This window comes from Hydra viridissima, unplaced genomic scaffold (genome assembly GCF_058129835.1).
Source record: "Hydra viridissima isolate aposymbiotic clone 2 unplaced genomic scaffold, HvirCarnegie_v1 scaffold_8, whole genome shotgun sequence".
NCBI lineage: Eukaryota > Metazoa > Cnidaria > Hydrozoa > Anthoathecata > Hydridae > Hydra > Hydra viridissima.
The window spans coordinates 10,698,116-10,721,463 of record NW_028324307.1 but is presented as its reverse complement, the minus strand read 5'-3'; the positions used below and the strand labels follow the sequence as shown (position 1 = coordinate 10,721,463).

At 27.5% G+C, this 23,348-nt stretch overlaps 2 protein-coding genes across 8 annotated transcripts in view; one reads left to right on the top strand and one right to left on the bottom strand.

Moving 5' to 3' along the window:
- The window catches only part of LOC145186526 (uncharacterized), a 28,837-nt gene extending 23,808 nt beyond the window's left edge, over nt 1-5,029 (bottom strand). For 2 of the 6 annotated variants that reach the window (XM_090096746.1, XM_090096743.1), the window contains exons 1-5: nt 4,893-5,029; nt 4,384-4,450; nt 2,629-2,706; nt 1,413-1,688; nt 385-544 (exon numbers count right to left, since the gene is read on the bottom strand). In XM_090096746.1, the coding sequence (XP_089952872.1) occupies nt 385-544; nt 1,413-1,688; nt 2,629-2,706; nt 4,384-4,428 (559 nt within the window). In that variant the 5' untranslated portion in view covers nt 4,429-4,450; nt 4,893-5,029. Of the gene's footprint in view, nt 1-384; nt 545-1,412; nt 1,689-2,628; nt 2,707-4,383; nt 4,576-4,731; nt 4,819-4,892 lie in introns of those variants that run through there. The other 4 variants (XM_090096744.1, XM_090096741.1, XM_090096742.1 and 1 more) reach the window with 3 other exon arrangements.
- Nucleotides 4,912-23,348, top strand: part of LOC145186523 (uncharacterized) — a 31,064-nt gene continuing 12,627 nt past the window's right edge. Inside the window, exons 1-13 of one of the 2 annotated variants that reach the window (XR_016455259.1) lie at nt 4,912-5,158; nt 5,387-6,038; nt 9,917-9,971; nt 10,463-10,494; nt 11,389-11,530; nt 11,909-12,072; nt 12,204-12,358; nt 12,540-12,620; nt 13,361-13,472; nt 19,805-19,882; nt 20,406-20,533; nt 22,715-22,899; nt 22,979-23,089. Coding sequence is in view for 1 of the 2 variants with exons in the window: in XM_090096740.1 (XP_089952866.1) it covers nt 5,394-6,038; nt 9,917-9,971; nt 10,463-10,494; nt 11,389-11,530; nt 11,909-12,072; nt 12,204-12,358; nt 12,540-12,620; nt 13,361-13,472; nt 19,805-19,882; nt 20,406-20,533; nt 22,715-22,831; nt 22,979-23,089 (1,820 nt within the window). In the remaining variant the exon portion in view is untranslated. The remainder of the gene's footprint in view (nt 5,159-5,386; nt 6,039-9,916; nt 9,972-10,462; nt 10,495-11,388; nt 11,531-11,908; nt 12,073-12,203; nt 12,359-12,539; nt 12,621-13,360; nt 13,473-19,804; nt 19,883-20,405; nt 20,534-22,714; nt 22,900-22,978; nt 23,090-23,348) is intronic. The other variant, XM_090096740.1, reaches the window with a different exon arrangement.

The following is a 23,348-nucleotide window of genomic DNA, read 5'->3' as shown; positions in this document are numbered from 1 at the left end:
ATTAGAAAATTCTCTTTCAATTCTCTTGAATTCTCTTGAGTTAGAAGAAACCTAATAACTCCTGCTTTTAACATACTTGTCAGTTTCTACAGTAAATTTTTAAAGAATCAATTGAATAGTTATTCTAAGATACTTTAAATAAGTTTCATGATTGTTTTTTAAAATTGCTAAAAGGTGGATCAGAAAGTTAATTGTCATCTATATTGGAGAAAAACAAGGACTCTTTGCTAATACTAATTTACTGAGTGTACTATAGTACTGAAAAAGCCAAAGAAATTGTACTAATCTAAAAATTTAGTTTAAATAAATAAAGCTACATTTTCATAAACTAATTTTCAATGCCTTACTATAGAAAATAATCATAAACAAAATACTAAATAACACCTAGAATTCCAGGAGTTGCTTGTCCTTTTGTTACATGTTGTGGCTCATCTCGTTTTCCTGGTTCACCTCGCCATCCTAACAGCAATAGCATAGGAACACTGTATACAGATGGTGTAGCTAGAGACATGATAGGATTAACAATATTTCCAAGACCAGAATTCTAAAAAACGATCCATGTAATATTAAGTTGGTCAATTTAACATAAAGCAAATGCATGAAATTTTTAGTTTATTACATTCTGAAGTGTTTCAAACTTTTTACCTAACTTGTTTAAACTTACAACTGCTTCATCAAGATAGTAGTTTGATTTTGATTCATTAAGATCTCATGATTCAAAATCTTAAAATCTACTTTTTTTTTAAATTTACAAAGGTTATTTGTAAGAGAACTTATTTATAAAATAGTATAATAAAAAACCTGCAGGTAATCCTAGGACAAAAGTTTTCAAAAATTGTTAATCTAGATGCTTATAGATTAAGCTAGCTTAAAGTAAAATAGGCAAATAACCAATTGTAAAGCACTTCATCCTAATAGATACCAGGAGTGAAAAAGTTAAATTGGTGTCATCTTTGCTCAAATAACACAAATGAAATTAAATTGCTTTACCACTATAATAATAACAATTGATGTTATTAGTAGATTAACACTTAAACTAGAATGAAGTCATTAATGCAAGCATTAGAGTAAGTGATTATACTTTTACATAAAATTAAAGAGGTATAACTTAGATTCACCCTCTTAATTCATATATGTTTGAAGCTATTGTATTAAATGGTATTCTGCCTTGATCTTATTGGCTAATAATTCATGATCCCATACACAACTGAAGTAAGAAACCCTAGTTGCCATGACAATGGTATAGTGATTCTGTCCTCTTTATTAGGTTAGATTAAAAACATTTACAATAACAGTGAAAAAACAAATGATCATGGTTAAAAATTATTGGTAAATAAAAATAGGGTTCTTAATGAATTACTCTTTTGAAAACATGCTTTAGTTTAAAAAAGCCTAATAACTTTTACAATTACCTGCAAATAAACTAGAGCAGTTCGTCCAGTTGCAAAATGATAGCCAGCAGCAAGAGCAACTGCAGAACCCTCATTAGCAGCTATTACATGACTTCCAGAAGCTTCATTAGTAGTGACAAAAGCACAGTAGTCTTTCAATAATGAGTCAGGAACACCAGTAAAAAAACTGATTCCTTGCTTACGTACTGCTTTGTGAAATTCTGCAGGATCAAGAAAATCTCTTACTAACTCTGTATAGCTTCCTGCATCCTCATTTCTACTCTTTTGAATGCTTAACTAAACATAAATTTATTTTTTAAACCTTAATATAATAACTTACATTAACATGATAACACTATATATACAAATTAAAGCTAATTTATTACAACATTTTAAATATTGGTAAACACAAAGATTGTGTCCCTTCAAAAGAATGAAGAAGAATGCTAATGAAAATCTCTACCACAAAGGAAACTTCCTTTAAAAAAAATTATTTTGAATGGTTCAAAATATGATTGCACTTGATATCAATCTAGCAAACAGAAACACAATACAAAGTCCCAATCTTCATTTCTTACTCTTGAATGAATTATGGTAATAATAGGATTTGATATTAAAATTTCATAACACAATTATAAATAAAATAATCATTAAATAGATTTTCTTTAATTCATAAATTTAAAAAAGACATTTGAAAAATTTGAGTTAACTATTGAGTAAATCACCTGATTTTTTAGAAGCTATCATAATAGAGCGGGCAAAAATCATTTCTTTTTACTAGACAAACTATATTGGCAGATTATCAATGAACATTTTGTTACAATTTTATCACAACTGTATCCAAAATACAAAACTATTACAAGAATTTTCTTCTGTAAATATATAATAGTAGAAACTTCTGAGAAGAATGAGCACATGCTCATGTAAATAGAAAAAGAAAAATATCTTTAAATGTCATGGTTTATCTAAAAAAGAACAACTAAACAAAAAAACCCAATAAAATTCAAAAGATCAATAAAACCTCTAAGCTTTTAAATTAAAAATAAAAACAACATTTTTTTATAATCTTCTTTTTAAAAAATATTTCTTATGTAATCTTCATGAACATTTATAGTAAAGTAATAAACAAAAGCACAACTCTAACCATCTATAAATGTGAGCAAAATAAGTTATTTGATGATTTTAATAGAAAAAGCAAAACAAAAATATAAGCAAATAAAATTATATAACTACTTACTTGGTCTTGTCCTTCTCCAGGCCCAAATGAAGCTGAAGTTATTGACAGTAAACGTTCTATTAATTTAGCAGCACTTGCCTAAATGAAAATATATTTTATAAAGATTTGTTAACAAGACGAAATTTATTATTATAATTATTATAATATATATATATATATATATATATATATATATATATATATATATATATATATATATATATATATATATATATATATATAAACACCCAAAAATGATTATTAATATTATTTGAAAATTTGTCATGATGTATATCCATTAGCATAAATATTAAATACTAAAATAGTATTTCAGCCAGTGCACATGAATTTTTTTTTAATTTTTGATTCTTAATTTTTTAATGCTAACATTATCTTAAACTAACTTTATTGAGCACTATTTTATATTATGTGCTTTATATTAATATCATGTTTTTAGTTTGGACTTTGAAACAGTTCAATGTAAGTGTAATCCTTGGTTTTTATGTATCAGATTTTGATAAGTTTTTTTTACAAAAACATTTTCTAACAACTTTTTAACTATTAATTTATAACTGTGAACATATCAATATATAACAGCTTTTTTTGACAAATAATTACAATCAAAAAAGTATTATATATATGATGATTGCTACTGCCTTACTCTAAATAAAAACTTTTGTAATTTTTTATTATTCTATTTTTATTAAGTTTCCATAAATATACTAATAACCTTTTTTTTTAGTTATTTGACTACCAGAAAAAACAACAATGGTAATTGTTTAAATGTAAAAAGAATAATATTTCTATTCAAAATGCTGCAAAATTGTTATCAAAAATTTAATCAGAATAATAAAACAGCTGAGCATAATTTCTGTGTAAACTGATTCCAATTTGACACAAACACTTAAAAACTTTTGTGGTAATATAATTTTTAGTCTTCAGGACTGATTAGGGTTTTCTAACTGTTTTGTGAGCTAATGTTTCTGCATCATAAACAAATAAAATTTTATTTAAAAGTAATGAGAAAGATAATAGTTTTATTTAGTTTTTTAAAAAGAACCCAAACTTGTGTTTATATCAAGTGCTTTCTAGATATTTGTCACATTATAAAAGAAGGGGAAACTTAAGCTTAAAAAGCTGTCTTAAAAATATACTTATTGTATTTAATGCTACAATTATTCTTTATACTCTGCAATTTTTGATGATATAATGCTAATTGTTATTGAAGAATTCTACAAGAAGTCTACTTATGTAACTTAACAGATTATAGAGTAGTGGATTTAAGGTCACCATTAATTTTGACACAAGAACACAAGGTTATAAAAAAAGTCATAAACTTAATAGACATTCTTATTTCTAATTTTATAAGCATGTTTGAAACTTTTATTATCTTATGATTATGCTTTTTATGCTGAAGTTATAAAAAACGGTTCAATACTAGAATATATATATATGTAGGTGTATACTATTCAATTAATGCATACTACCTAAATAGTACTCTTTTTTTAAATAAGGTTTGATGTTTCATCTTTATTGTTTTGTTGTTACTTCATGTTACAGACTGACTCTATAAACATAACACACGCCGCAAATGGACGTAAACAGACACACATATATACATCCAACTAATGGTAAAAGTCTCATCTAAAAGTCTCATTTAAAGACTTCTTTATGAATTGTAGAGAATATTTTTTAGGATTATCATTAATAGTAGATAAATATGTTGTACTATATATAAATGTAAAGGTAAATATGAAATACTGCTATTTATCAGACCTGGTTCACAGCCGGTCGGATGCTAAACAGTGATTTTAAAGCCATGGAGTTTTGATGTGACAGCGATCTAAGAGGGAAAAGTGATAATAAGGAAAATAGTCCAATTCAGAGTTTGTTATTTTATGATTGTTTATTTTGTTGCTTTATTTATCCCGGTTTGACAGATATGCTAAAATCTGACAACTAGTAATTTAGGAAGATATGATTAAGCTGTTTTGCATTTTTAAAGCTGTAGATAACACTGTGTCGGTTCGTTGTTAAATTTAAGAAAATAATTTTTTTTTTTGAAATATTTACAAATGATTTATTAAATTTGAATAAGTTAAAATGAATTTATGAATAAGTAACCTATGCAGTGGTAGTAAAGTTAATAGATTTCGTATTTTTAGATTAAAAAAAAAATTTAGTGTAGAGTTAACAAAGGAGTTTCCCCGATCATTTATCCTGTTTTGGAACCCTGTAAACAAGCTTTTAAAAAGCGGGTCAGTAAAAAAATATCTAAACTTTACTATAATAACTTCCAAGTTCAATTGCGCGTTGAATACTCCACTCTTTGGGCAACATTTGATGCAAGAATTTATTAGTTGATAATTTTCATTTAATTTGCATCTTGCCATTTCATCTTTTAGAAGATATTTTGAAATAAAATCGTGTTGAATTAAAAAAGTGAAAAGAGTTTTGCAAATCACAATCAGCTTCCAAGCCGATGCATACATAGAGACAGCTGCGTTGAAGTTGAGGACAAGTTGAGCAGAAAAATACTTTAAAAACTTAAGTGAGCAATTTCGATTTGTTGAAATGCGTTTTTATACTATACATATATATATATATATATATATATATATATATATATATATATATATATATATATATATATATATATATATATATATATATATATATATATATATATATATATATATATATATATATATATATATTATATATATATATATATATATATATATATATATATATATATATCTGTGTGTGTTTTTACTAGATTTAAAATGGAAATTCTTCAATTGGGAAAGTTTAAGTACATTAAAAAGTGTCCTAAATGCAATGAAGAAAATGATAAAGATGCTAACTGGTGCTTGCAATGTGGTAAAGCAATATTATCTGTTGAAGTGAGACGGTGTCAGCAGCTGAAAGGAGATGCAAAGCCATATATTCCTTTATCTTATAAAAATCAAACCAAGATAATAACTGATGATGTTGAAGTCTTTTCATCGTTTAGCCCTTATAACTGGAGTGTAATGTGTTCTGAACTTAATGATATGAATTTTGTTAATAAAGCAGAATTACCACCCAAAAATAATGCAACCCTGTGTTATACCCATTCAGCTTTGTTTAACCACAAATCAGAAGAATTCTTTTCTGATAATCTTAAGAACTCTGTTTGTTATAAGACAACATGTCAAGGGAAAAAAAAAATTGAATCTCAATTTTATTCTTTTGATGATTCTCTTAATCCTGTATTTACCATATGTAATCCTATGCTAGGATATGTTTTTCCTTTGTCTAACACCTCAAGTGTTGAAGTTTATAACCAACAACAATTATTCAAAAATGAAAAGCACTTTTATCAAAAAGTTCATCATATTCAGCCAAAGAAAAGAATGTTTAAAGTCCATTGTAAAAGTCTCCAGAAGGTAATTTTTATTTTAAAATATATATTCTTTAATATAAAGTTAGAGTGTCTATTTAATCTAATTTGTTTCACTTCTTAGATAAGTATTTATAGCCTAATTACTTATCAATAACTAAAAATTTAGTGAATTATTTAAAATGTTAGATATATGTATACATGTGTTTGTGTATGTGTATGTTTAAAAAATTTTAAATGCACTTTGTTCAAATTTTCAAAATTATTGCTCTATTTCTATCCAGGATAGGTATTTTCTCTTCAGTGCTTTCTTTTGAAGTTATTTGACCAATTTTAAATCTTGTGTCTAAAATCTTCTGCTAGTAAGGTTTTTGTTGTAATTCTGCTTTGATTTTTTTTTACCTACCATTTTAACTTATTGTTAATAGCATATATTTTAAATATGCTGTTATTCTTGTTTTAAAGACTCTTTAGTGCCATTTAAATTAGAGGATTATTTGTATGGTATTATCTAAAGACATCTTCAGTGCTTCTTCTGTAAAATGGAAAGAAAAATATACATTTTAAAATATAAAATATTTCCGTAAGTGGCATAGTATAAGCATTAATGTTTCCCTATCCCCTATCCTCTCAGGATTTACATTTTGTTATAAAATACTCCATAATGTGTAATATTCAACTATAGGATCTTTTCCTATCTCTTGCATGTAGCATGAAAGAAAGAAAGAAAGAAAGAAAGAAAGAAAGAAAGAAAGAAAGAAAGAAAGAAAGAAAGAAAGAAAGAAAGGGAGCATCTGACAAGATTTTGCTTCAGTGTGTGTCTATTACACTGGTCTGCGTCAAAAATGTTCCTAGGGTTCTCTTAGGTGATTCTCAATGAAATTTGCCTTCTAAATCCGAATCTAGGATTCAAATTTGTCAATCAGGTCTAGTTTTTAAGAAACTGACTTAGGGCTCTTTACCGCATATAACAGCTGAGTGTCCATTTTATTGCAATTCCCAGGTGACAGTTGTGTACTAATATATCTAAAAACAGTATCTTAAGTATATTTATAAAGTTTTATTTATCATTGTCAATTTTTTTACAGGCTAATATATGAGATAATTAAAATTTATTTCATAAAAATGAATTGAAAATGTAAAAATAGTCCCGACAGATTCTGCAATGTACCATAACTACCAGCAATGCACTATAACTACGTTAGTAAAGTCCCTTTACAGTGCATAGTTCGGAATAAGGCTTGGCGATCAAGACAAAAGCTTTGCCCCACATATAGTCTAATGAAGTTTGAATTGTTTATAAAAATTGTGTTGAAATTCAACAAAAAAATTCTTTAAATTGTATAAAAAAGTGGATAAAAATCTGAAAATAAATATGTAAATTTATTCAGGTGTCAATAAGAAAAACAAACACATGGTGGTCTATCCTGATATTCCTTCTGCCATTAAGCCAGTACTTTATGGTCCAGGAGTTCCAGTTCCTTCTCCACCTGAGAAAGGCAAACTTGAAGAGGATATGGAAGGTGTAAAAGTGGAAGACACTGACATATCTGTGACATATGAGCCAACGTCTAGCATGACTTTGCCAAGACCACTCACTCAAAGTCAATTAAATAACTTGACCAGAGATCTTGGTCTTTCTAAAGAGAATGCACAACTTCTTGGTTCACGTCTTAGTGAGAGCAATCTCCTCTTCAAAGAATCTTCCTTCTATTGGTATAGAAACAGAGAAGAAAAGTTTTAAAGGTTCTTTGAAGTTGATTCTTCTAGCTCGTTGGTATATTGCAATAATGTAAAAGGCTAAATAGAGGCACTTGGCATTCCTTACCAACCAAGAGAATGGGGGCTCTTAATGGGAAATAAATTTTCTTAGTGGGAAATAGATTTTTTGTTTACAGCATTCGATTACTTCACAAGTTGTTTTTAAGTTTAAAGTATATAAAGGAGTGAAATTGAGCCTTTTTTCAGTTCACAATTAATTATTGCAATGTATTACATTACTAGAATGAAAAATGAGAGATTTCTTGAAAATTACGTTTTTCTTAAAACAATCAGGTGTGCAGTGTTTCAATAACCTGACTTGATTGAGCAAAATGAATGTCATATTCGGGTTTAGGAGGCCAATTTCATTAGGAATTACCTAAAAAACCCCCAGGAACAGAAAAATTTTTTTCAAACGCAGCCCTGTGTTATTATTGTCATATTGAAAAATTGATCACTTTTTTATAGGATTGTCTTTCAACAATTCTAATAAAAAGGTATCAATTTTTACTAGTTATTTAAATAACAGAATAATTAAATAACAGAGGTTTAAAAAAAAGTATAAGTCTTTGACATTTGCAATACAGTACAATGTCTCTAATTCGAATCTCCTTAATTTAAAAACCTCCGTAATTCGACTAAATGTAAAGTCACCGAGAAATGCGCTTAAGAAACTCTTTTGTTTAACTTTCTATAATTCGAATTTCTATAATTTGAAAACCTCCATAATTCAATTGGATTTTTCGGACTCTTTAGTGAGAATCTCTCTTGTAAATCAATTTTTTTATTTTCTGATGTGTAAAAAGCTCGTAAACCGTTGAGTTCTTTTTTCAAATTTCAAATGTTTTGTGTTTTTGAAAAATGATTAACATGAATTATTATCTTTTGTTTAAAAAACATCATGGCATCAAAGAGACTGCATAAAGAAACTAATTTAAAGCGGAAACACAATGTTCTACTGGAATTGGAGAAAGGAAAAACAAATAGAGGTTTTGAAAATCTTTGATATTCCACCAAACATTCTTTTAACCTGGAAAAAGAATAAAGATAAACTCTTTGGTGCTTTTCGTCAAGGAAATTTGGCTAAACGGGTGAAGGTTGATACGCTTCAAACAAATGAGCTTATATTCAAAAAAGGCGATCTACAATTACTGACTTTATTTTTTAAATAAAAATGTTTAAAGCATATAATCTCTATTGCATTTAGGCCTAAGAATCACTATTTGTTTGTTTTTTTCATTTCTATTTGTAGTCTGACCAGAATATTTGAAAAAAAATCAACTTTCTATAATTTGAAAATCTCTCTAATTCGAACTTTTATTTTTCCCCATGAAGTTCGAATCAGAGAGATTGTACTGTATATGCTTTACTATTTTAAAAAAAAATCTTGTTTTAAAAATATCTATTCTGTTGCTTTTTGCACTCAAGATGCTTATCTTATAGCAAATCTAATAACAACTACATTATAATTTTGATCTAAAGAACTTCTTTTTTTTTTAAAAAAAAAAACAAACTCTGTAGCTTCATTAGCGAATTCTCTCTGATGTTTAGTTATTCAAATATTCGCTTATTGAGTTAACACCTTAACTTTAAAAGTATTTCGCACAACATTTTTAAGGTATATTTCTTAAGACTGTTTGATAACAAGTAACCCAATCCAAGAATGCTCAACAAAATTAACTTCTTAAAATGTTTAAGCTGATTTTTAAAAATGTGTTCAAAAGTAAGACTGTCAATAAATAATCTTAAAAAAAAAACAGTTATGCCGTTGCTTATTTTTGTAAAAATTTAATAGAAAGATTCTTAGTATATTTATAAGTGATCCTATTACAAAACAATATTAGCTTATTGCTTTCATAGGGAGTTGTTTGGGTAGGAGGTTATGTAAAAATGATTTTTAGCCTATTTTTTTTTTTTTTTTTTTTTTTTTTTTTTGTTATGTCTGAAATCTAAAAGAAATCATTTTCTTAGTTACATAAGAATGCATATCCATATATGTTAAAGCCAAATGAAATATCATTATATAATTTAAATTCAATTAGTATATCTTTTCAAGTTGGCAAGAGGATTCTTCTGGAAATGCTTAATTATCTTCTGTCTCTTAAAATAACTATAGACATAAACATCTAAGCAATGTGTAATAGTAAAGTATAATTCTTTTAGATTAAATCAAAATCAGTAATTTGGAATTCTTCGAAGTTAGTGACATCTAGTAGAGGTATTTATTAGTTTTATTGATTGCAACTCCAATTCAAAGGTACTAAAAAAAAGTTGTCAAACAAAAACTTGATCATTTTGTAAATGTAATTTAAAATGATGATGATGATGATGATGATGATGATGATGATGATGATGATGATGATGATGATGATGATGATGATGATGATGATGATGATGATGATGATGATGATGATGATGATGATGATGATGATGATGATGATGATGATGATGATGATGATGATGATGATGATGATGATGATGATGATGATGATGATGATGATGATGATGATGATGATGATGATGATGATGATGATGATGATGATGATGATCCTTTGAAATAGATAGATCCTTTGAAAATTGTAAGCAAGATTTCCACTATCTATCAACTGCTTCTAATCTAATCCCCAATTTTGTTTTAGTAAATTTAACTTGTACTAGTGAAAATTTCTTTCAAATTGGTTGTTAAATTAGCACATAAATTTTTTTCAGGTTTTACAACCGATAAAAAAACAATTCACAAGGTGAGTATTCCTGTAAGTTCCTTTCACTGTATAACCTGTGAAAATTTAGCAAGTAGTTATTAAACAACTAGTAAAAGATTTAGGGTAAGATTATTTAAGATTTGACAAAAAATGATAAAAGGATTTTCTATGTAAAAATTGATAAGTTGAAAATAAAATATACTACACCTTCTATATCAAGTAGACAAATTTTTAGATGGTCTTACATGGACAACCTCAGATTTTGATGAAACTTGTTTTATTTATAAAATCCAATAGTTTTCATGGTTTTATGTGTTAACATAGTATACTATCCATTAATGATATTTATCTTTTTTAAATGTAAATGACGTGTGATAATTTAAAGTCATTGCAGTTTCATATATTTTTCCAAGATTTCTGAGTTTCAAGTAACAGTTTTTAATAACTCATAACTTTTAAATAAAAAATTCTTACCTCCTGAATTTATTCAAAATGTCTATACAGTATGAGTATATCAATATCTAATTTGATTTGTAGAGTTTTGAAATCTAGTCCTTAAAGAAAAACTCTTTAAATTTACAAAAATATGCAATTTTACAAGGAAATTTTTACTTACCTGAAAGTTTTCACAGAGTGCCTACTAACTTGGAAAATTTGAGTTTGTATACAATTTTTACAGTAGTTATTAACTTTTAAAAATAAAAATAAAAAAAAAAATTTTACTTTAAGGACAAGGTTTCACACAAAATGCCCTATTTTTTAGTTAATCATTAATTAATAGCCACATAAAATATTGAGCATAAGTTTTCAGGCTGTGATTTATTGATTTAGACCACTCCAAAATTTTTCATTAAAATCTTAGGTAGTTCATGTAGGGCCATTAATCCTCTTAACATAAAATGATCGTGTATGAAGTTTATTTTTCTAATTTAGATTTCTGCAGTAGTTTCATCTCACCTTCCATTTCCAGATGAAGTTTTGCTACGTATAATGTCTTACTTAACATTATCAGATATTATGAAAATGTTATGTGTGTGTAAGCAGCTTTATAGAATTGGAATGGATGATTCTCTTTGTAAGTTTTATTTCAAATTTTATTAGGACTTAAATTTAAATAATATTGTTTTAAGATAACATTCATAGAAACAGGTTATTAAATTTTTGACAAAAACTAATTTAGGCATTAATTATTGTCTTAATATTGACTGACCTTGACTAGCTTAGATATAAAAAGTACATAAAATCATTTTACAGCTTTCATCAAATCTTCTAAGAATTTCTTCAGCTAATGTTGATAGTATACCTTCATGCTTATTTTTTCTAAAATATCTGTTTCTAGATACACTGTTTTATACATTCATTATCAGTAATATTGATTAATCTTAAAGATATAGATTAAGAGAATCAAATGTTTTGTTATGCATATTGAAAGAATTAAATGTTTAATGTTTAGGGAAAGTGATCCGTATAAAACGTCAAAGCAATTTGACAGATATAACACTTGCGAAAATAGCTAAGCGATATCCAGCAATACTTTCTATCTCACAGTGTAATGGTAAAAACTTGACTGAAGATGGTCTAAAACATTTGTTTCAGACAGTATCTGCTTCTCTAAAGGTTTTTTTCTTTTACACCATCTTACTTCAAAAAATATTTTTTATAAATATACACCTAATATTTTTAAAAATTAAATTATTACTGTGATTGAAATGTGATAAATATTACTGTACCTTTTTCAAATTTATTAGGACTTCAGTATTAGTGGTTGCAGCGGTGGTATTTTGAATAGTGAAGCTGTCCTCATACATGTAGCTGTGCACTGTAAAAATATTGAAACTTTAGACATTAGTTGGAGCAATGTCACTGATGTTGGTATTACAGCATTATGCAATAGTCTGCCCAGGTGCTTTAAATTTTATCTTTTTAACTTGTCTTATTTAGATCGCTTTATTTAATCTCATTAAGTGATTTATATTGCAGCTTAAAAGTTAAAATTTTAGTAATCTCATTTATTCAAAGATGTGTTGTTTATTTAATTCAGGCATAATTAGTTTCAAATAATATCTTTCTGTACTTTCTTAAAGGCTTGTCTACTTACTATTAAATGGCTGCCAAGGAATAACAAATGAGTCAATGGTTAAAATTGCTGATAAATATTCTGGAAGGTTTTGTATTATTTTTATATTTTACATACATACATACATACATACATACATACATACATACATACATACATACATACATACATACATACATACATACATACATACATACATACATACATACACACACACACATACATTTATGTCATTACTAAATTTTTCAGAGTTTTGTCATCCAGTCCTTTTTATGCTTCAAAAAATCACACTTTCAGCTCATTTGTTACTATTTGTTACTTGCAGAAACTTTTCATATTAATATCCCACAAATGTGTTTCAATTGGGTTTAGGTCAGAGTATCTGGTTTACTACAGCAAAATATCTATTTACAAATAGGATTTTGTATGACTCACAGATTTATAGAATTATACGCAGTGTGGATGATCTTCTACTGTCTTCAGAAAATTTTTGTTTTTTTAAATAGCTCACTTTTTTTTATCCTTTTTTCTTTATTCAAGTTCTTTTTTTAAAAAGAACTTCTTCCAGTAATTTCACAATAGAGATGATTCATGATAAACTTCAATTTTTCTAATCTCTTCTTGTATTAGGTTTTTTCCTCTGGGCATTTATATTAAATTGAACCAATTGTGTGGGAATAAAAATGAGTTCATAAATAAATTGAACTGATGATGGAAATCAATGTTTTATGTTATTACACAACTTTGCTAATCAAGAAGATAAAAATGCAATAGACCTTTTCTTATTGTAATTTGTTTTAAAATGATATCCTGCCTAAATTTATTTAGTCTTGAGATGCTGGAAATTTTTGGATGTTTTAACGTTTCACCGCAAGCAATTAACAAGCTAATTGAAAATTGTACTCTTATTAGAAAGTTAAACCTTGGTCAGTGTCATAAGGTATTTATTTTAATTAAGTTTATAATCATATATAGTTTATAAATTATTGCATTATTATACATACAAACACAAAAACACTAGGTAAATATAAGATACTCAACATAACAAAGTGGTAAGCTTTATGTTCATACAAACTGGTTTTATTCCAAGTTTAAAAACTGTGAATTCTCTCTGACTAATCTGTGTCTGGTAAATCTAAAATTCAGTGGTTTAAACATAAAGATTAGATGCAGCAGATAGTTTGAAATTCCTTTTTGAGTTTTCACATCATCAAGGATCTAATCATTTCTAGCATCCTATTTCAAATCTCTTCTTTTAATCTTTGATAGCAACACACTAAGGACAAAGATAGTTTTAAGTTCAAAATAAATAAGTAGTTAAAACAAGTTGTCTAGTTGCTGTAAAAATTTTCTTGAGATACTTAGGTTCTAGTTAATTTTTTATCACAGCAACAATAAGTTACTTAACTCCCATATTTAATATCTTCTTACCAATCCTTTCTTAATAACTGAACCTTTCAATCTGGTTATTTAATTCTGATGATGGTTATAATCACTAATGTTCAAAGAAATTTTTAAAAATCTGTCCCACTGTCATACTTCAATCTTATATATATAAAACCAAAATAAAAAGTGGAAAAAATTTCCATTTTGATGCTATTAAAAAGTAGGGCAAATATGGAAAAACCTAATTTTGTGGGTTACAAACTTACACAGACAAGTTTACCTAAACTGCCTTAAGTATCCCATTATAGATCTTTTTCTAATCGATAGAAATTAACAAAATTCAGCTACTAGCTATTTTTATTGGTGTAAAATTCAATTATCTAAGATAAAAAGTTTAATTTAGAAGCCCTTAAAGTACCTAAAAAAAACTAGGTATTTTAAGAGGGTTTATTTATGAGTACAAATTTAGTAAGTTTTTGTTTTTTTTAGACTGATAAAAAGGCATCTTAATTTTTTTTTTTTTTTAATTCTTTAAAAGTTTTGATTTTCTATTTTCTTATTTTTTACACATAATTATTTGAATTTAATGTTTTTAAATTATTTTCACATATCATAGTTGTAAGTTAGTTTGTTTTTTAAAAAAAACAACCTTTTAACATTGATTGAGTACTACAGTATTTAATGTTTTAAATTTTGCTTTTTCATATACAATTATCTAAATAATTCATAATTAGGGGTGGCAATCCCAGGATCCTGTACAAATTTTTGATCTGGTAATCCTGGGATTTTTCACAAAAATTTCTCGGAATTTTAGGAATGTAATAAAAAAAGTAAAGATAAATAGGGATCTGATAAAGAAATGTAAGTTGAAATAATTTAAGAACTTTAGAATTTAAAAAAAAATTAGAACTTAAATAAATATCATGACAAGCTATGCTGAATTCAACAGCACAAATCTAATATGGAGACATTTCTTAAGAGTAACAGATAAAACATCCATGTGCAAAGTTAGTACATGCAAAAAAAAATATTGAAAATAACTGGTAGTTCAACAAAAAGTCTACATTCCCATTTACTGTATAAACATAAACTTAAAGTAACATTGCAATCGAAAGCACCAAGTTTATCCACAAGAGCTTCAAATTCGAAAGATTTAGAAGAACTTCAAAATAAAAAACAGAAAATGATGAATTATTTTTCAACAACATCGAAAAAAGAGGAAAATCTATCTGAAGTGTTGGCATGTATGACAGCAAAAGATGGTATATCATTTAGTACAATTTGTAATTCCATTGATATACGAGACGGGTTAATTGCACAAGGGTTAATTGTATCACATAATACTATCAGAAAAATAGTGTTAGACTACTACGAGCAGATTAAAAAGCAAGTTATAAAGGAAATAATTGATCAAATATCAAGAGGCTCTAAATTTTCCTTAACACTTGATGAGTGGACTTCTTTCGGAAACTGAAAAGCTATTAGAATTTAGATTTTATTCACATTTTAGGGTCTATGCCAGCAGAAAAGTGCCTTTCACTTCTAGAAGAAAGACTCCACAACTTTAAAATAAACCTTGAGGATGATATCATTAGTATTACGACTGATGGCGCAAGCGTTATGAAGAAACTTGAAAAAATTCTAGATGTGATCAAAAATTATGTTTTGCCTAAGTTATACAACTGGCATTTATATCAGTTCTTTACAAAAAAGACGCCAGTCACTTGGAAGTTGATAAAAGTTTCGATAATGAGAACACTGTTTTTAAAAATTTAGATAACAATAATGATGAAGACAAAGAAAATGGATTAAAATAGTGAATATGTTTATTAAGAGAAGATTGTACTCAAGATTCATTGTTAATTAATGAAACAACTGAGGTTATAATTAAACATTAAATTATTGGACCTATTATAACTAAAGTCAGGAAAATTGTAAAAATGTTTAAAAGGTCCCCAACAAAAAGTTAAAGTTATTTGCAAAAGTACGTAAAAATTGAGTTTGGAAAGGTCATCCATATATTCATGAATTGCAAAACCAATGGAGCAGTTCCTTGCTTATACTTGAAAGATTTGACAAGTTAAAATATTCTGTTAAAAAGGCATTTCTAGATTTAGAATTGGATTCCATTTTTGATGATTCAATTAAGATGAACAAAAATTAGTATCGAACTATATCAGATTTAGTAATACTTTTGACTGCTGTTAAAGCAACTCGTCTTGTTGGTTTGACTTAATTACTTGGTCTAACTCCTGCGTTCCTCAAAATCGGAATAGTATATTATCAAACGCAGTGTTACATTTTTTAAGAGACAATCATAACATTAACTCAATCACTATGAAATACTCCCTTCCAGGTCACTGATCGTCTAAGAGGTAGATCATCCCCATAGCGAAATTGAAAGGCTCAAGAGGAAAACTGATTTTTATAGTCCAATTGGATTGATAAGGATGTTGAAACAATTTAACAGAAAAAATCCTTGTTGTATTATTCAAATGAAACCACATGACTTCAAGGATTATTCAGTAACAGCGAAGCTGTTTAATTACAGTTTAGTTCCTTTTTCTAACGTTGCTGTTCTAAAATTTACTCAAACATCTCCCATGATTGCAATGAGCCTATGAGCTGTGCGAATGTCAAATTCAATGAAAAACCTAACAGAAAGAATGCAGCAACAAGTCCATCAACTTCCACTGTTTTGAATGTAAAACCAAAGATTCAAAATTGTACAAAGGAACTAGCACTTAAAAAAAAAAATATTAAAGCTGCATTTCCGTTTATGCCTCTCGAGGACAGAGATTACTATCGAGTTGTTCTTCACCTTTAAAGTAAACATGAAAAACTTTTAAGGGTTGTACTTAATGTAATGGTTTATAAAAATTTATAAAAATTTGCTTTTTATTATATTATTGTTTCAGTAACAAAATTTAAAGTAACTAACTGCTTCAGTCACAAAATTTCAAAGTAACTAACATGTTTCTAGCTACCATTAAACAGCATTTAGAACCTTGTCATAGTGAGAATATGATTATTTCACTATGACAAGGTTCTAACTGCATTTTGGGGTATTCACTTTTCTATGTAGAATGAAACATTTTTTAATAAAAAATAGTAATACTTACAGCAAATGCTTATGTTATCATGACTAAAAAATATTATCGATGGATTTTGATAATTTTTGATGGTAGGAACATAACAATTTTTAACATTGATTTACTCAAAACTACTCGCGAATCAGTTAGAACCTTGTCAAACCAACGCGACGAACTGTGGAAGCACTTTGTTGATGAAGCACAACTTTAATTACAGCTGACATTGCATTAGAATTTGTTGACCAAAATAAAACAACAACAATCCGAAATCAGAAAACAATTGTATGCTGCTCTGAGTCACCAAGTTAAAGAGAGAAGAACACCGTTAAGCAGCTCAGTTTATTATCTTCGTAATCCCCAGGTTACTTCATTGAAAAGCCTAGATATTTTTGTACCAAATACAAGTGCCCAAAATAAAAGCTATAATAAACCTAATAAAGCGTCTAAACTTGGCAGATGTAATTACATCAGCAGACAAGAATAATGTTACTGATGCTCAACTGAGCGAGGCTTTATCAAGCAAGGAGTGTGATAATAAAATTAAAACTATTAGTGAAGAATTAAATGAAGTTATGGAAAAAGGATTGGCAGCAATACAAACACTACTTATAAGGGTTGAAAGTATAACTTCTAAAATTCAAAAAGAATTGTCGTTATTTGAAAGTGGTGCCATTAGAGGTAATCACCTTCAAAAAGCATATGATTATATACTATCTATTTGGCAAGTGTGGCATTCTCAGCGGCTGGGTTTTTATGCTCAAAAAATCAAACACGATTAAACAACAAAATGATTGACACTTTTAATTTTTAAGATGGCACTTTCAAAAATAAATATAATTCATGTATACTGATGTATATTTATATTATTTTTATTATTATTGTGTTATCTTTTTAATGTATTGTTTTATAATTTAAATTACTTATGTTCATTAGTAAATGAACTATTTTAGTTAACTAAAAAATGAAAAATGATTAATTTATTGATAATATATTATCAATAAATTATTCATTTTTTAGTGTTAAATAAGTACTTAAAAATTTGTTCTTCGCATGCTTCACTTCCTAATCATTCCCGGGGATAAATATTTCAATCCTGAAATCCCAGGATTGAGAATGTCCGGGATTTTGCCATCCCTATTCATGCACATAAAAGCAGTATTTGCTCCATGAAGAGAAGGTTAATTTTTTTAAAGGTTTATATTTGAGACTTTGGATAAGTATTGAATTTTAAACATCATAAATCAATTTTTAAAAAAATAAGTTTTTATAAGTTGTTTAGATCTATACTTGAAACTGAATTTAAAATTTTTTTTTCCTATTCCAGTTTAAAGCTTAAAATATTGGTTTTTGAGTTCCCTTTGAAAATAGCTAACTAGTTACTTTTAATAATTTTCTCAGACCAGAAAAAGTTACAGAAAATAAAAACGTTATTCAAAATAATTAGGGTGTCCAAAAATAAACTTTTCTTTCTAGATATCAAGGGGCAACTTTCACAAAGTTGCTAAATGATAAAACAATGCTATTAACCAAATTTTTTCTAATTTGAACAATTTTTAGAGACCTACCCCCCCTACCCTACCCCAAACATTTAAGTCTCGTGAAAAATTCTCCAGATCATTTAATAGATTGACGAATGTCTGGTAAATTAATTTGATGTTGTATTATTTACATATATATCATTTTAAAGCACTTGAATGTTAAATTCTAAAACTTTTTCATCCTAGTCTCTTAAACTTTGACTTAAGTCAATGGCATTTGTTGAAGCAGCAACAAACATTCTACAGGTAAACTAGGATTTAATATAAATGGATTCAGCTAATCACTTAAATATTTGAAGTGGTGCTTCATTGCTATCAAAGATAAATTTCATTCTTAAAGAATAGATGGAATTTGCCATCCACCCTGTCCTAAGAAGAGAACCTAGCTTTTGAATGTTTGTTTTTACATGCAATCCAACAATCATTTTAAGTCATGTGGCAATTTGAAATTTGTATAGTACATATTTTTCATCTAGAAATGCATGTCAAAAAATGGATTTTTGATGATGTGATCTCATTATTTTTCTGACTGATGCAATAGTTCAATTGTGTTAATATATTTTTAGAATCTTTTCTTCAAGAGCTTTCAATGGTTGTTAAAATAAATATTCATAAACGGTTAACTTACCAGACTTTGTCCAATGACACAAATAAAAGATTTTTATTTATGATATTTAAGATACTTTGGGGATGATATGAACATTGTTATAATGAGCTAAAATTTGTGTTATTGTTTTATCATTAAGCATCTTTCTGATAGGTGCCCCTTGACTTAAGAAAAAATATTATTTTGAGACACCTACTAAATACTTTATGGTTGAAATGTCAATGACTTAGGTCAATGATATTTCAGCCATAATAAGTATGAACCTTAAGAATAGTAAATCAAATACTTTTCATCAAATTGAGCTGTAAAATTTTAAGTTGTGATATATTTTTTAAATAATTGTTTAATGTGGTGTTTATTTAGCATTACCCTTATTGATAGCTACCAAATCAGCACAAAAAGTTCTCCTGTTAAGACATTAAACAATTTTTAAAAAATAGATCAAGTATGAATTTTTTAATGTGCACTACCTGTGTTTATTCTTGCACTAAGCAATTGGTTTTAACATAATTCATTATTATTTGAAAGTCATTGCTGGTTTCTTTTTGTTGAATAATTTACTAATTATTTTACTTTAATTCAAATTTTTATGTTTATAATGATTTGATGAATAATTACTTTTTACGCAAAAAACTTTTTTTTATTGCAGGTAACCAACTATACAATAACATTAATTGCCAAGCATTTAAGAAAAATTCAAAGTCTTGATATCAGGGGGTGTAAACAAGTAAAAAATTTTGTTTGTTATTGAAAAACCAATTATCATCTGTAGTTGCTGATATTGATTGTTAAAGTGGAAGAGAAGATCTTTTTCTTATTTGCTAGGAATATTGTTGAAAGTTTTTAAATTATCATCATGTATCCTCTGAAAGTAATCAATCTTTAGATTTTTTCTGAAACAGTTTATTACAAAATGAATTACCCCAAACTGTAATTCTAGAATACCACAGGTAGTAGAATAAATCAAGTTAATTTTTGAATTTAATACTCTATTTCTTCTTATTTTAAAGATTGCAAAGTAAAAATCTCTATTCTGTTGTTTATTTTTCCTACCATTGTATTGTCAAAAAAATTTTGCATTTGCAGAAAAGAACATATGGTTACTTTATGTTCATCTAAAAACTATACTCAATAAACTTAGCAAAATATGAAAAGTTTGTCTTAATATGATTTGTTGTCCTTTTTCAAGCTTTCAGTTTTCCAACTTTAACATTAATAGTAAAGCTAGTATTTGATTTTTTTCTTGCTAGGTCCGTGATGTGTCTCTTCGTGAAATTATAGAGAATTGCCATGAATTATCATCTCTTGTAGTTGCTAATTGTCCAGCTGTTACTGATATTACTTTGTATTGGCTATCAACTCAGTCTCCAATGTTAAGGTATGTACAGTAGCGTCCAAAAGTAATTGGACAAACACCTTTTTTGTTATATTTTCTCATTAAGTAAAGATTTTTAAATGAAATTTCGTGTAAGCGTGTCAAATTATACTACAATTATGAAAAACAAAACAAAAATTCCCTTTTGGGAGTAATTACTCAAAATTTTGCTAAAAGAATGGAAATGATTGGCTCAAAAGTAATTGGACAAACTAAATTCTAACAATGTTGATATAACTTAGACTATTTTAACTTCTTTTTCTGAAGGCAGATTTTTATAAAAACATTCAATGATCAATAATTTGTAATGGGACATAATAAATATTTAAGCGAGGCAGTGAAAAAGTTGATTGTACAAGCATTCAATAACAGTAAAACTGTGCAACAAATTTCAATAGATATGAATATTCCACAATCAACAGTTGGTTATACATTAAAAGTTTTTCAACAACGGAGTCACTTCCAAGTATCAACAAAGTCAGGACGCCCAAAATCAACAACTTTTCGCCAAGATAATGTTGTAGTAAGATCGTCAAAGGCAGATCTGCGCAAGAGTGCTAAAGAAATTCAACTTACACAGTCCCATCAAATTTCTTGCTCTTATGCAACAGTAAAGCATCGCTTAAGACAAAACAACCTTTTTGGCCGTCTTCCTGTTAAAAAACCTTTTATTTCTGCAAAAAATCGTAGAGCACGGTTAAAATTCGCTAAAGAACATCTAAGTTGGACAGCAAACCAATGGTCAAAAATACTATGGAGTGATGAGTCAAAGTTTAATATGTTTGGTTCTGATGGTGTTAAATATGTTCGACGTCCAATAGGTCTTTGAAATGATGTTAAGTACCAAGTTCCTACAGTAAAGCATGGTGGTGGTTCAATTATGGTTTGGTCATGTTTTAGCCGTGATGGAGTAGGTCCAATCTATCGAGTTCAAGGCATTATGGACCAAAACATGTATAAAGGAATAATCAAAGATATAATGCTGCCACATGCAAATAACAAAATGTTGCGTGGTTGGAATTTCCAACACGACAATGATCCAAAACACACTTCCAAGCTAGTCATGGATTTTTTAGCTTAAAAGAAAGTTCGTATCTTGGAATGGCCGTCACAATCTCCGGACCTGAACCCAATCGAACATCTTTGGGAACATATTGAGAGAAAAATTAGTATTCGGAAACTATCTAATCAGCATGATTTGTTTGAGTTGATTAAACGCACTTGGGAGGAAATACCAATTGATGTTTTAATTAATTTGGTTGATTCAATGCCATGTAGATGTAATGCTGTCGTTGCGGCAAAAGGTTTTCCAATGAAGTACTAGGATTATCTCAGATTATATACATTATGTAACAGAATATAACACTATGTAATATTATATATATTATTTAACAGAAATCTTCATAAAAAATGCTGAAAATTTATCCTTTGTTGAGAAAGTTTTATTTTTAGACGACATATTTAGTTTGTCCAATTACTTTTGAGCTAGTCATTTCCATTCTTTTAGCAAAATTTTAAGTAATTACTCCCAAAACGGAATTTTTGTTTTCTTTTTCATAGTTGTAGTATAATTTGACATGCTTATGCAAAATTTCATTTAAAAATGTTGACTCGATGAGAAAATATAACCAAAAAGGTGTTTGTCCAATTACTTTTGGACGCTACTGTATTATCTTTTCTGTTTATCTAAAGTTACCAACTGCAACATTTTTTAACAATATTAGTGACACTAATATGTCAATTTATGTGAGTGTAAATAATGCTTTGTAAATGCTGTAGTATGTTAAGTGAAAGAAAATTTTGTTTGATTTGAAAACTTAACATCTTAATTAGATCAAAAAATCTTCTTTATTTTCTTATCATTTTTGCTTTTTGATAACTCAATGAAAGTGGAAAAAAAGATACATATGTTTTCATAATCTTTAAAATCCAATTCATTAAAAACTGCTGCTTTCTTTTCAGAAAAAAAAATTACATGGTCAAAGCTGTTATATGTTGATGCCTGTTTCATTTCTTGTCATCACAACTCATTTTAAATTGATCAATCATAAAAATTTTTATAATATTTAATAAAAAAAAATAGGCAAGGCATTTGAATAAAAACAACATTTTTTTAGTGTATTCAATTAAATCACCTGAAGTAAACTGTAGGAAAAATGATGACAAAGTAATTTTTTTATATAGAAATTTGGATGCATGTGGGTGTGGCAAAATTACTGATAAAGGTGTCAGTTCCTTGGTTAAAGGTTGCACTAATTTACAGTCTCTCGATTTAAGTTCAACAAAAGTCACAGGAAGAAGGTTTTCGTATAATATAACTATATGAAAAGCCATTTGAATTTAAATTGGCTTACATGCTAAAGTTTAAGGTTTATTTGTGATTTTATTTATTTTTTTTATTCTAATAAGAAAAAAGACGATGTTTGAATTAAATTATTCAAATTTTAGTGTTACCTCAATTTCAACCTACTGTCGTAATACGTTACAATCGCTCAGATTAAGTTTTTGTAATGGTCTAACAGATGCCTCTCTTTATGCTCTTGTGTCTAGATGTCAAAAGTAAGTCCAATTTATGTCTTTTTCATAACATATATCAATTACTTTTAATTTAGTTATAAACAATGTAATAATGAGGGAAATATAGCAAAGGGGCTGGATAACTTTTAATAAAGGTTTTTAAAAATATTTGTTTTGGATATAGCAATCAAAGCCTATTCACTACACAAAGCTCCTGCTAAGTGATTAAAAATTGCCTTTTGTCCAACCAGACCTTTTCTGCAACTATCATAAATATTTTATTTTTTTATTATTTTTTTTT